The following is a 14,070-nucleotide window of genomic DNA, read 5'->3' on the forward strand; positions in this document are numbered from 1 at the left end:
GAGCCACCCCGTGAGCACGGAGGCTGCCACTCTCCTACAACCCTACTCGGCTGTCCCCTACGGCCCCACAACGCCGCTCCCACCCCCAAAACCCGGCGAAGGGCGCGCCCGGCGCCCGCCATTTCCCTGCCGGGGGGCCCGGGGCCGGGCGGGCGGCCGGGTCCCGGCGGCGGGGCGGAGCCGGGGCTCGGGGGCCGGTGGCGGCTCCGTGCTGGGCGCGGCGGGGCCGCCCCTCGCAGCGGCGCTGTGGGTGCGGGCCGGCGGCCGCTGCGGCTTTCGGCGGGCTACGTTAAAATGGCGCCGTAGGCGAGCGGCCCAGCGCGCTGCCGGCTGCTTGCGCGGGGCGGCGGGGGCCGCCTCTTCGCCTCCCTGCCGTCTTCCTCCTCTTCCTCCTCCTCTTCCTCCCCGGCAGCGATGGCGACTCCGGACCAAAAATCCCCCAACGTTTTGCTGCAGAACCTGTGCTGCCGCATCCTGGGCAAAAGCGAAGGTAACGGCTGCCCGCCGCCCCCATCCCGGGGGGGCTCCGGTGTCGATCCGGTGCCGATCCGGTGCCGATCCGGTGCCGCGGTGGCCCCGCGGGAGAAGCGGGGCCCCGGCCCCTTTCTGAGTTGCTCTGTTTGTGGGCAGTGCTCGGCGGGGAAATTCATGACCTAGCTTTCGTGGTATCCGTTTTTTGAGCGGGAGAGGGCTTTCTGCCATGTTATTAGTAGCTCTGAAGTGCCTTACGCGTGCTCTTTTCCTTCTGAAAAGTCACTCCAGGTTCCCGTTGGGTATTTGCATGATAGTAGCTGATACCTTTGAGTGTTGACCTGTTGTACAAAATTTGGTTCAAACTGGCTAAAGCATGGCCTATAAATGAGTTATCTTTAAAATATAGAAAATAAGTGATGAGGTGTAAATTACCTCCCCCCCCCCCCCATACTTTTAGAGATTCGAGTCCAGTTTCCCTTTCCATTTTTTTAAAAAAAATCACCTGCAGAGCCATGAACATCCTATTTCCAGAACTGTCAGTCTGTAGGAATTCAGTGTCAGGAATCTCTGGTGTGAGGTTTTTCTCAGGATGCGGCGCCTACTCTTCCCCTACCTCCCCCAAATCACTTTTAGCTTGTAAGCTGTGTAACACCTCATGTGCTTTTATGTAATCATATTTATTTTGGTAACTGGTCTAATTGTATATTAAAGGATATTTCACATCAGCCTACAGTTCCAAGCTGCTATTATAGCTTGGCTTTTCAAGCTGTTTCTCGCTTTTAAAATCCCCTAGCAGACATGTCCTAATACAGTTGATGTGTGCTTATATGTAAGAGCGCTTCAAACTTTTTCACTACCGTAAATCTCAAATTTATTGTGCTATTTCTGCTTTAAAAAATAAATAAATTGTCTTTATGGCAGTGCTGGAACCCTCTTTTAGGCCATTATTTCTATACTGCTGATGCTGAATCCGATTTTCTTATATTCGAGGGTGAATTTCAACTTAATCCAAGCTTGTTTCTTGGTATTGGGTATATTACTTAGGTTTATTACGCTTAGAAAACTCCATGTTTATCAGTTATGGTACAAGTAGTGAGGAGAGGTGCGCCACTTCTACTGACTTTATGTGTAGCCTTTTTCAAGCCTTAGTTTCTGTACATCTCCCTGTCTCCTGACTGGAGGGTGCCGGCAGGGCGTGTGAAAACATGGAGGAGAACTGATATTTTAAAAAATAAGTGCTGAACCTATTCCTGTATGGTGAGATTCCACTCATGTAACTAAGATGTCTCATGTGCTTGTGACAGAGGAGAAATTTTGCCCCAAAACGTGGTAAGCTGCTGTGTGCAGCCAGTAGTCCACTGTCTGCTCACTTACCCGAGAACTTATTAGAATCCTTCAGCTCCTTCTGAAGGATTTCTTAAACAACTTTTTTTAAAAAAAAAAAGGCTTTACCCACTGCACTTATTGTTGCCCACAGTTTTGTGCATGTGGCAGGTAAGAAGCTCATATTTACATGCTCTTTATTCTTGTGTTGTAAGGGACTTGAGCACTAAAGACTCACCCTTTTAACATGAGACTTCTCCTGAAACAGTCAGCTGTAGCATGCGTGTTAGCATGTCAGCAGCCCTGCTACTGGTGGACAGTTATAGAGACAATAATACAGGAGGTCTTTGTGGATGAAATCCCAGTCATGAAAGGTGTGGATGGCTTTTTTCGGTGTTACCTAACATCTAACTGGTTTTCAAGCTTTTAACTGATTTCATTTCAGCACTGGACAAGTCTGAAGTACGGTATTGGCGTGCAGTTAGTGGTGTGCGTGCCACTTCTCCCATCCTTGGGTGCTGATCAAGTTAAGCTGCTTTGTATACACATTCTCTTTTTTCTGAGGCAGGTTTTACAAGTATGATTAGTTTGGTCTCTGTTAAATGATTTATGACATGTAATTACTTCTGTGGAGTTTTTTAGTAGAAATTACTGTAATAAATTAAAAATAGTCACAAGAAGCTGTAGCTAGGTCCACACAGTCATCTTTAACCACTTATGTGGTTATCCTGCTGTGAACTTCTTGAAATGCTAGCTTTTGATACCTTCCTAGAATAAGCGCTCTAGTAAAGTACAAGTTATTGAAGTAATTAATATGGATTAATAATAGAAAGGAGCTGTGATTTGACGATCTAATGGATCTTTCTGCCTGTACACTTGCTGTGTTTCTCTGTACTTCAGAAGGCTTCATCTGCTTGGCTACTGTCCTGCTCAGCACTTGTTTGCTACTACATTAGCAAGGCATCTATAGTTTCAGTAGGTGCTGAAGGGTTCAGTTTATGTGATGTCTGTATCGCAATAGTGTGCTGCAGCTGATGTGAGTTACGAGTGGCCTTACTTGGCAATGCCATGCCTGAAGCCTTCAGCAAATCTGATCGAGCCCGTTGTCAGCTGGGGGATCTGCTTCTACCTGTGACGTCCTGCATTCCCCACTTGTCTGAGAGCTGTGTTGAAGTGAATTTGTGCTGTGATGCACTGTGACAGCAGAGCTGTCCAGCAGTAGAGCCGTTCTCTCTCTCCATCCCTGATTTTGGGACCACCCACTATATAGATGGCTTCCTGCGTTTCCAAAGTCAATCAGCTGCATAGACCATTTTTGCTGTTTTTTTTTTTTGGCAAACTTTTCTGCGTCTGAGAAACTTGTTTCAAGATCTGTTGAAGTATGTGAAGAACTCAAAACCAACCAAACAACAGACATATGTCAATATTTTTGCTAGAACGAAGGTTTGAAAGACCTCTGTTCCTGTGCTATAGCCTAAGTGAGGGCTGGAAGCCCTCTCTTTTTGTGGCACCATGTGTCTGCAGCCACCAGTCCCAGTTAGCGGGGGACCCTGGTGCTCTGTGGTGGGATTGCTGGCCTCACTCTTCCTTACATCCTCACAGTGTCTAAGAGTTGGTGGGCAAGATCTGCATCAACCTTTCTGGGTTTATCCACCTCACTTTTACACTAACACCTGATCTTGCAGAGAACTTGTCTGCCTGTGCAGTAACTTCCATGACTTACTTTCTTCCTTATCTGTGGACTCCAGCAGTTGTACAAGGTTGCATGCTGCTCCCTGAGCATGAATTTAATGCTCCTGACAGAGTTTCTTGTTCTTAGCTATCTTTCTGAAACCTCTTGGAAGTCTCAGACAGCCAGACTTTGTAGACTGCCGTACTAGTTAGTGTGTCAGTTTTAAGAGCTCTTAGTACATCAAATGATACTGCTGTTAATATTAAAGCTGTATCTCCCTGTTTTGGAAGCCTAAAAAGATTTTTGTATGTCAAACTCCTTTAGTGTTTGGAGGTATGTGTGCTCTAGAAAGTGGTATTTCAATCTTCGGAGAGGAATCTGCTATCAGAGGCTCATGCTATGGCCTTAATTTAATCTGTCATCTCAGTGGTTTTCTTGTTGTTATAATTTCATTTTATTTTTTAAGCTCTGAAGTATTGGAAAAAAAATTTTTTGGGGGGGGGGGGAACACTGAGTTTATTCAAAAAATGAAATGGAGGTTTAGTTGTATGGAGTAACAGAAGCAAATGCAAAGTGACAAGTTAGATCAAAGGTCATAGCAAGGGGAAAGTTACAAGCAGACCATCTACCCACTTTGCTGATAGTTCACTGGGATGTTCCTCACGTCTGTTTACAGACAATGCAACAAGAACCAGGGATATTAACAGAAATAAAGAATGGTTGTGTTTCCTGTGCTGTGCTTCAAATCTTGTGCGTCTCCTGTGAGTAAGGAAAGGTGTGTGGGTGTGTAGGACAGGCTTGTGGATACTGAAAGGACCGTTAATTAAAAATAAATTCTAAATGCTTCAATAAAAATTAGCATTAGAGACTATTTTTTCATTTACGTTTTATATATTTTTGTTGCTCTTAATGAATTTAGCTATCTTAAACTTCTCTAAAGGTGAAGGCCAATAGAAATAGAATCATAACATTGCTTGGCATTTCAGACTGGTATTTTAGCTTATCAGTATATGGCATCATATATTAATATAATTGTTTTCTTTCCTGATAATTCATACTGACATAAAGCTTTTGATACAGCTATGATGCTTAAAGAAGACGTAGCAGCATTGCTATATTGATGAAATCAGGAGCTGCTCACAGCATGTGTGAGCAGGTTCTCAAATTTTACAGCTTTGATGCTTAATTTTGCAACAGTAGCACATTAGGTGTTTAGCAAACACTGCTACTATTAAAAAAAAAAAGCTTTTTGTGAGCATGTGTTAGCTTAGAGTAATGGTGTTTGAGTATTTTTCAGCAATAGTCGTTCATTACCACCCATGGAACATTGCATGTGGTTTAATGTCATTGTTTTACAATAATGCTGTATCTCTATTTGAACAGAGCTGTTGTTTGGGAAGAGGCAGCTGTCTGGAAGAGGAAATAATGGAGAGCTTGCTAATTTCTGAAGTGTTTCAAGAAAGTGATTATTGACTGGTCTAGATGAACTTTTTTTTTTAGAAACGTCCTCTAGGTTTCGCTTACAGGCAAGTTAAAATAACCAAGTGTTTGATCTCTAACAATCATAATAGTTTCATGGTTTGCAACAAGTCCTGAAAACAGAAGCAGCAATTGAAGCCTTTTTTCCCTTTAAACTTAGAGACCTGTAACCAATTATGTTGGGAAAAAAAAAGTGTAAGACTGTGAAGTGAATTTCAATCCATTTCCTAGAGTTGTAGGTAAAGTTAAAAGCTTCTTTTTAGCAAAAGACCTGCTGGATTTCAGTATTTCCTCTGAAATACTGGCTTCTTGGAAGTATGCTGCCCAAGTGATTCTGTGTTTTCTTCAACTTTTCCTTTGAACTTCACCTTCTTGTACTACTCAATTCTTCTGTACTACCAAATTCTTCTTATGTATTGCTTCTCTGTTTTTTTGCCTGTGCTAAACTTGCACTTTGTGTGACTTTAAAATGTTATCTGCCTTTGGAAGCAGTTTGGTTTTTATACCTCACTGTTTTTAGGAAGATATGAATGGCTGGGTGGACTGTGGATCTCTGAGCTATTGATAGCTTGCTCTGCTGAAATGAGAGACTTTTTAACTCTTTTTTTGTGATCTGCAAGTGCTATTGCTTTGTTTAACTGTATGGCTGCCTACAGGTATAATTAATTTTCTGTGTATATGCATATTACTGAAGGGGTAATGTCCATCTTTGCTTCAAATTATTTGATCAGGCCTTTGGAAAATGAGTCCTGCTTGGTGTGGTTTCCCCCTTTCCCCTGTGAACAGCTGTATCAGTGCCGTGCATCACATCCCGTGAACTTGCTCTTCCATAACAGATTTATATTGAATCACTTTTTGATGGAAAGGCATGTGCACATACATAGGCACACACCTGTGTATCTTAAACCTGTCTGCTGTCTCAGTAACTGCTTTTTGAAGAGGGAAGCAATTAAACGTCTATTAGTTATAAGCGATGCAGTTCTTTATTTTACTGACAGAGATCAGTATTAAGTCGTGCTTAATCGCTTCATGTACTGAAGTTATTTTACAAACTTGTAAGAAGTAATTTGCTGCTGAGGAAACTCCCTTAGCAAGGAGTTCTGCTTGTAAAAGAATCTGGACTCTATATGACTAAAGCAAGAGAAGCTGAATAAAACATAGTAAAAATAATAATAATAAAAAACAACACTCTTATGACAATGCTGTTGCATTTCCAGTGCAAATCTGTATGTGTAGAGTGGATAACTTTGGGCCATAACATTAATAGTGTAACAGGTTTTAATCTTCAGTTTTTTTGATGGAATTGTAGTCTTTCAACTAAAGATCTTTCCCACATGCCTTCTTATGACAGTATGGGAAAACTCTAGTAGGTTTCTGTGTTTAAGTAGTCTTGCTATAGTTAATGTTGAAATAAGTCACTTATGAATGTTGTTAAAGCTTCCCCATTAAGTAGCAGATTTTTTTCTTATACTGTTGACAAATTACCTATTGTGTTTTTTATTAGATTGAGAACTTAGGTTTAAATGTTCAAGATTTTTGTCTGGAAACCTGCATACATATTGTCGCTGTCTTGCCATCAATATTCCATTGTAACAGAAAATGAAAAACGTAGGTAGTCCTAAAAATTCTGGTGTCAAAGGCAGACTGGAAAACACGCAGGTAGTGAAGTCCATGATTTTTCTTCCATTATTTTGAAGGTAAGTCTGTATTCTGATATCTTTTTCTCATGCACACATGCACAACAATACAACAGCAACAAAAAAACAGTCTTGCAGCCATGTATAGCTAGCTGTCTTCCTGAGTCAGGTCTTTCGAAGAAATGAGACTCCAGAGAGTCTTTAGAGACTTTGTGTGTATCTTTGCTGGATTTTGTGATCATTGCATCAGGTGATTATGAAGTACCAGATAGTAAACTCACTTGATTTCTCTTCGTATGAATCTTGGTTCATTTGAATTTAATCTGAACCTGTAAAACCACAGGGAACATCAGAGAAGAAGCATAGCACTTTAATCTTTTTGAAAGACTGATAATAATTCGTTTCAGAAACAAAAAGAAGTGAGTAAACAGTAAATACAGCCTTGCTTACAAATGAAAAACATTATGCATTGCTGACTTGTATAAAAAAAAATAAAACAGTGCTCTGATTTCTATTTTTTTCTCTAAGCATTAGACTTAGTAATAATTATAATATATACTGAGAAGTTAGCAGAAGCAGCTGAATGAGTAATGCTGTATTGTCCAGATGCAGCAGGATGTTGAAGAATAAAATATGTAGTAGACTTGAAAATAAAAAATACTTGTTAAGATGCACATACTATGATATATTGCAAGATTACAGATGTGTAGGAAGTAAGTTGATTCAGTAAGGTTGTGAAAGTTTGTTTCAGGTCTTCTCTTCAGTAGAACCTCAGTGTTTTTCAGCTGCAGTGGTGCCAGCTTGTTCTTTCATTCCCTTTCTGTACTTTCTCTCATCAAAAATTTTTCCTGTCAAACATGTCTCTGTTCCTCCAAGGTCTCTGGCTTCAGTCTGGGCAGGAGGCAGTACCTGACACTGCTAAACCTGTGCTGACAGACCAGTGAGACTGCTGAACTGCTGAGCTTGTGCTGCGTTCTGACCCCCTGGCAAGGTTATTTGGGTGGTGGTTCTGCCAGTTGCCTCGTGGAGACCTCTGGGATTTCTGGCTTTAGTTTTTTTCCTTAAAGGCTGGTGAGAGAGGGTAGTGGAAGTGGGTGTAGAAATGAACTCCCAAACATCGTTTTCCTTAGAAAACCAGAGTAATGTGCCTCGTTAGTGAAGAGAAACTCCATGGGGAGGTGCTTGTGGCTTTGCTGTGGTTGAATTTGTGTGTGTTTTTAAGACACCTCTCTTCTTTTTTTTAATTGCTTCCTTTTTATGTTTTTCTGTAACATTGACCTAACTTACTGGAGATCTTTTTCTCTCACACTTTTTAGTCCATAATCAGTTTTTTAATTATTTAATCTAGGCACATTTTGTAATGATCAAGTACTCTGACATTAACCCTTGGACCTTATCCTGACTTCAGTTCATCCAGGTCATTTGACTTGAAACTCTCTTTAGCAATTTTATTCTTAAATTGTAGTTCTAATCGAGTCACTATAACAAAAGATACCTAAGAATGACTAGAGAACCCTAACTGTCCCAGCTGCTCCTGAGGGCACAACTGAGGAATTAACGAAAGATACAACAACTCTTATTATTGTCTGGAATAATTTAGTGCAAATAGTTAACTGACCCAGCATGGTTTTTAGGGGCCTACCTGCCACTTCAGGAAGTCTTTCAATATCTCTGATTCCAGTGGACCTTTGCCGTATTCCATTTCCCTTTTCCTTTTGATAGTGTTTGTCCAAACCAGCATCCCTTCTTATTTTCTTGGCTGAACCATTACTGTACCAAGTTTAGTTTGCACTTTTTAGTTTTCTCTGTAAGTTAACTGCTTAACTGAGTAGAACGTGCGTTGGCATGCAGTGTTTTTATATATAAAACGGACTTAATACCTGGAATTGAGCAGTGTTTTTCCCTAAAATCAGAAAATGTATAGCTGACACTACACTTTGCCCAGAGAAGCTGTGGCTGCCCCATCCCTGGAGGTGTTCAAGGCCAGGCTGGATGGGGCTTTGGGCAGCCTGGTCTGGTGGGAGGTGTCCCTGCCCATGGCAGGGGGGTGGAACTGGGTGGGCTTTGAGGTCCCTTCCAACCCAATCCTTTCTGTGGTTCTTTGTTTCTACACACTTAGGTGCTTTACTTTTCTCATAAAGTTTTCCCTTTGTGTTATTATAGTTACTCCTATAAGAGGATTAGAAATTTATCCAGCACTTTGAACTTCAAATGGCACTCAATGTGTCCATGGGGTTACTGCTTGACTGTCTTTCATATGAATAAGTGGGACGGTAGGGGCATTAATGCCAAGCTGTCCCTATCTCTGTGTTACCAGATTAATAATCTTCCCACAAAGCAGAGATGTTTGCATCAATATTTTTGGCAACGAGATGAAAATTAGAACCTTTGTATGATGAAAGAGTAGTGGAGGGAGATCACTGGCTTGTGGGTTATGCACTGGAATAAGATGCAGGTATCTCTGAGCTAGCTTTGACCTGAAGTGGTAAAACCATGTAAACTGGTTTTAAAACAAACAAAAACCACATCTGAAAACAACACGCAAACTGGTAAAACCACTGTTGCAGACATCTGAGTTCACGTCCACAGATAGGATAATCCAGTTTGGTGCTGGATGAGAGAATGTACCTGGTGAACATGGCTGCGTTGTTCCTATGTGTAACCTGAATTGCGTGACTTTGTGCCCAGTCCCTCAGTGCTTCAGGCTGTGGATTGCTGCAGGGCAGCTTCAAGATTGCCAGTGCTCTCTTAGACTAGGCAGGCCTATGTGTCTCTTCCATCAGAACAAAATAGGAAAGGTTTATTTACAAATTTCTGTGCATTTCTCTTTATAGGGTATGTATAGGTGAGTGTGTTTGAAATATCTGCTCACGGGTAAACTGGACTTCACTGCCCTCTGGTTAGAAGTGCGTCTAAGGAACATAATATAGCAGTACCTGATCTAAGCTGCGTACATTTATGCAAAATTCAGTCATAGCAAAGTAATCTTATGTCTTTAACTCTTCTGTTCTTTCCCTTTTAATAGAAATTCAGCAGTCTGCTTAACTGAGAGGGTTTTTCTTCTTTCTTTCAGCTGATGCAGCCCAGCAGTTTCAGTACGCAGTGAGAGTTATTGGAAGCAACTTTGCTCCCACCGTTGAACGGGATGAATTTCTTGTAGCAGAGAAAATCAAGAAAGAACGTACGTGCATCTTTGTTTCTTAGATATGTGTGGAAGTTTTTCAGTAAACTATCTAATCATTTTCATCCTCTGAAGATGGGACCACTCTGCCTCACAGACAGTTCTGTTTGTTATGACTGTCCTTGAAAAACTTGTGATAGAAATTCCAGGAATCCCCTAGTTGCCGTCCCTGAGTGGCTGTTTGTATTAACAGTTCTGATGCTCCTGAATGCTCAGCTTAATTTTCCCTTGCTGCAGTATGAATCATTTTCTCTATCTTAGCCACCACAGAAATAAAGAACAATTAATACTTAACTTCTTTCATTTTAATATTATTTGGACTTCATTAATTCCAATTTTGGTTTGGAAGACTGATATTTTTGAGGTATATCTTAAAATACTACTGTTTAGTATAATTAACTTCATGAGCACCTGTGTGAAACCTAATGAATGAGCATTCTGGGGGTGGATGGAGTCATTGTTCATACAACTTACCTGATATTTCTTGCCTTCAGTTTTCCTACAAGTTTATCTACAACCACCTTCTCAAAGCCAAAGCATTAGACTGGGACAGTGTACGTTAAATTGCAGTTATATTACATTGTGCACTATGCTGCCTTGAGTCAAGTGTTAGTCTGTGAATCCAATGAGGTTGTGAGACATTCTTTTTAAAAAGCCAGATAATGCTTTCAGCAGCTTCTCACCTAGAATGTCCACAAGTAATTACGAATTAACATAAAGCTTCCTATTTGTGTTAAGGAGCTTCAAACATTCACTCAGGATGGTAAGAGTTAGGATATCCAAAGCCAGTGGTTGTAACCTTTTAAAGCACACCTGTTTTTTTGCTAAATCAGAGCTTCCATTACTTCCTGATAGGCAAATAAGCCCATCAGAGTTTCTCCAGATGCAACTCTGAAACACTGTATTCTACAATAAACACTTCTGCACATAATTTCTCTGTGTTTTGGCCAGTACGAAGCAGCACGTCAGCATATACCCTTGTTCTGCTTTTGCCTATTCCCTCAACAGGCAAGGAACAACGAAGCTGATTTATCTCCCTCATCTTCTTTCTCCCCAGCTTCATCTTCTAGTTAGATGTTAGTGGTCATGACTGGATACATCCCTCTAACTTTATATTTATTTTGGAGTTGTTATGCAGTTGGTGACTTACTTGTTAAAATGTACTTTGCAGTGGCTTTTAATATTAGTTAGCATTTCTAATGTTAAGCAACAATTGTTTTATTAACGTTTCCTTAGATCTTGTCTTAACATTTTTTTAAATGTGACTCTTTCTGATATGAAGTTGGTTTTCTGAAGATGTCTTAAAGCTTAAAAGTACTCCTCTGAGCAAAGACTTCTATTATATAACTGGCTGTGATCAAAACTGTTACTTTCCTTCATATATAGAAGTTCTGTGACATTGAAGCTTTGCTTGGCTTTGACCAAATGACACTGCTATTTTCTTTCATCGCCTAATATGGAAATCACACTTAGTTTTCTAAATTGCTTTATGGCATTCTTAGCTGTATCTGTTTTCAGTTGTGTTAATCCCCAAAACCGACAGAAAGGTAAGCTAGACTTTAAAAATAAAATAACAATAAATAAATAAACAAACATATTTAAAAGATGTCTCTTGTTCTAAGAGAAACAGTTGCTTGCATTAGGTCACTCCTGCTGCAAGAACTTTAAGGGGCAGGAGTGCAGATAACATGAAAACAGGCAAAGGTCTGAGTGACAAAAGTGAAACATTTACCCAAGAAAACATAATTATGCTTATGTTTTCCAATTTACCACAGTATATAATTTCTGATGTGATTACTACACTGATTTCAGTTCTTTAATCTATATTTGTTTTTTTTCAGTTGTACGACAAAGAAGGGAAGCAGATGCTGCTTTGTTTTCAGAACTCTACAGAAAGCTCAGTTCGCAGGTAGTGTAATAAATGTGTAAGGAAACTGAACACACACAGGCATCTTTTGATGTTATAGAGCTGTTTCTGGACAGCTCTTTCTTTTGTTTCTTCTTGTTTTATGGCAATAACTTGCAAGTTTTCTTATTAATCTAGGGCTTAAACAGTCCTCATGCTTCTGAATTTGTCACAGATTTTTATTGTTAAAGGTTAAGGGTTTGCTGGCTTTGGTTCTGCTGACATTAATATAAATCAAAGAGTACTGTGTGTTGGTGTACTGATTGGAAAAAAATGTTAGTGTGTAGGAGCCCATGATTCATGATAATGAATTGGGTAAAAGGAGGTGAAGATGTGAGGACAAATTTATCTGAGGTAGGTGAAAAATAAGTTTATGGAGAATCCAGAAAAGATTAGCAGCAGTCAAGTATTTAGCACAATAGAATATGCTGGGCAGTAATAAAATAGTTGTCATTTGTATGTCTTTTTTTTCACAACAAAAATTAATGTAAAAGATGTTTTCTGTGTAACAGAAAATTTACCCTCAGTTTGCTCTCACCTTCAAACTTTTGAAGCCTCTCTGAAAAGGAGGGTGAAGGGGAAAGGGAAGAAAAGACAGTTCTTTGCTAGCTATTGTACCAAAAGCTTCTTTACTTTTAGGTTAGAGTTGAATCCAAGTCAAAGATGTTTTAAGTGGTGAAAGTGTGTAGGAATGGTGGTAAAAGTTCAAATCTATAAAATTGTTTTTCTTAGTAGCAATGAATTTTAAATTTAAATACTTACTGATCTCAGAGCATGCGATAGTTCATGACATGAACACAATAGAGAAAGCTCATAAAATAGTGTTACAGAGGCTATATTGCACTCCTAGTTTATTTAGGAGTGCAGTTCCAAGCTGGTGTCAGTTTGATGGTAAACTAATTTAAATGTGCACATTTTAGTAGACTGGATAATAAAAATTATAAATCAAAGAGTTGGTTGTAACTCTTTATAATTTCTTTTCTTTTTTTTTTTGAAAGGGCATTTTGAAAAATAAATGGTCAATACTCTACCTCTTGCTTAGTCTCAGTGAAGATCCCCGTAAGCAGTCTAATAAGGTAAGTGAGGAGATACTGGCTAGTTCTGAGAAAAGGTGAACATATGTTGCTTAGTTTGGGTGTCATTGAGTCACTATCCACACTTAAACGCTTCTAGAAGCCAGATCGTGTGTGGTTGTTGTGTGTGAGGCTAAAAGGAAGAATACGTTTGGCAGAAGTGTTTGCAATTTTCTTATAATTGAGTGCAAAATTGAGCTGTCTATCACTTGTAGCTTGAGCTGTGACTTTGCTAGATGGTTTTGTTTTCTGCTTGGTGGTGTAATGTCTGCTCATGTACTAATGAGTATGAAATGGAGTAAGGAGAGGAAAATTCTTTCTCTGGTTGCAGCTCTGCTAGAGCCAAAGTGCTTTTACAGTTACTACTATTGACAATTCACAGGCAAAAGTAAGTTATGTTGCTAAAAGGGCTTTTGATTGCTGTAAGGGACTTGCTCTTTTGTCATCTTAATTTTAGCAAAAAAAAAATCTTGGCATAATCATGGTCTTCAGTTATTTTTGTATTCTTGAATATTACGCTACTGTTAACTTAAGACATGACTTAGAACAACTCACAAAACTTTTTCCAACTCGCTTCCTTTTCAGGTATCAAGTTATGCCACGCTTTTTGCTCAAGCATTGCCACGGGATGCTCACTCAACCCCTTATTACTATGCCAGACCTCAAAGCCTTCCGCTGAATTACCAAGACCGCAATGCTCAATCTGCCCAGAGTTCTGGCAGCATGGGGAGCAGTGGGATCAGCAGCATCAGCCTGTATGCCCTCAATGGGCCAACGCCAACTCCACAGTCACTCCTTCCAGGGTAAATTAAGCCTTTTAAGTTCATAAATAAGTTTGGAGGAGACTAGAGATTATCTGCTTTTTGTCCTCTTCTAGTTTCCTCCACCACCACCTTCTCTGCAGTTTTAGGTAATCTAGGATAGCCTATCTTTGATCCACTTTTGATGACTCTCATACAGTTAGTTGGAGAGGAAACTGGAGACTGTTTAAGTATCTGTTCCTAGGGGTCCCAGGGAAAGGGATTTCCCCTTGGAAACAAGGGTTTCTATTTGCTTCCTTGTTAGGATGAAAAGAGTAGGAAAAAGCCATCTTCTATCTTGAAATATATATGTTTTTAATCTTTGGGTTGTTTTATGGCAATCCCATTACTTTTTCATTTCATTTTCATTGATTTTTACTTACTTGAAAGAAAAAATGAAAATCTACTTCATAATTGGCAGAGATTGTTGTTAATGTAGGGTACTACCAAGCAGTACCTTTTCTATGAAGGTCTTGGGATGATGGCCTGTTTATATTGAAAAGAATAAAGGCATGCCATATTTAG

General features: G+C 40.0%; 1 protein-coding gene across 2 annotated transcripts in view; it reads left to right on the top strand.

Moving 5' to 3' along the window:
• Positions 1-210: 210 nt before the first annotated feature.
• Positions 211-14,070, top strand: part of TUBGCP3 (tubulin gamma complex component 3) — a 55,438-nt gene continuing 41,578 nt past the window's right edge. For both annotated transcript variants that reach the window (XM_083835096.1, XM_083835097.1), the window contains exons 1-5: positions 211-490; positions 9,659-9,766; positions 11,608-11,675; positions 12,671-12,748; positions 13,331-13,548. In XM_083835096.1, coding sequence (XP_083691222.1) covers positions 415-490; positions 9,659-9,766; positions 11,608-11,675; positions 12,671-12,748; positions 13,331-13,548 — 548 coding nt within the window. In that variant the 5' untranslated portion in view covers positions 211-414. The remainder of the gene's footprint in view (positions 491-9,658; positions 9,767-11,607; positions 11,676-12,670; positions 12,749-13,330; positions 13,549-14,070) is intronic.

The sequence above is a fragment of the Anser anser genome (assembly GCF_964211835.1).
Source record: "Anser anser genome assembly, chromosome: 1".
Lineage (NCBI taxonomy): Eukaryota > Metazoa > Chordata > Aves > Anseriformes > Anatidae > Anser > Anser anser.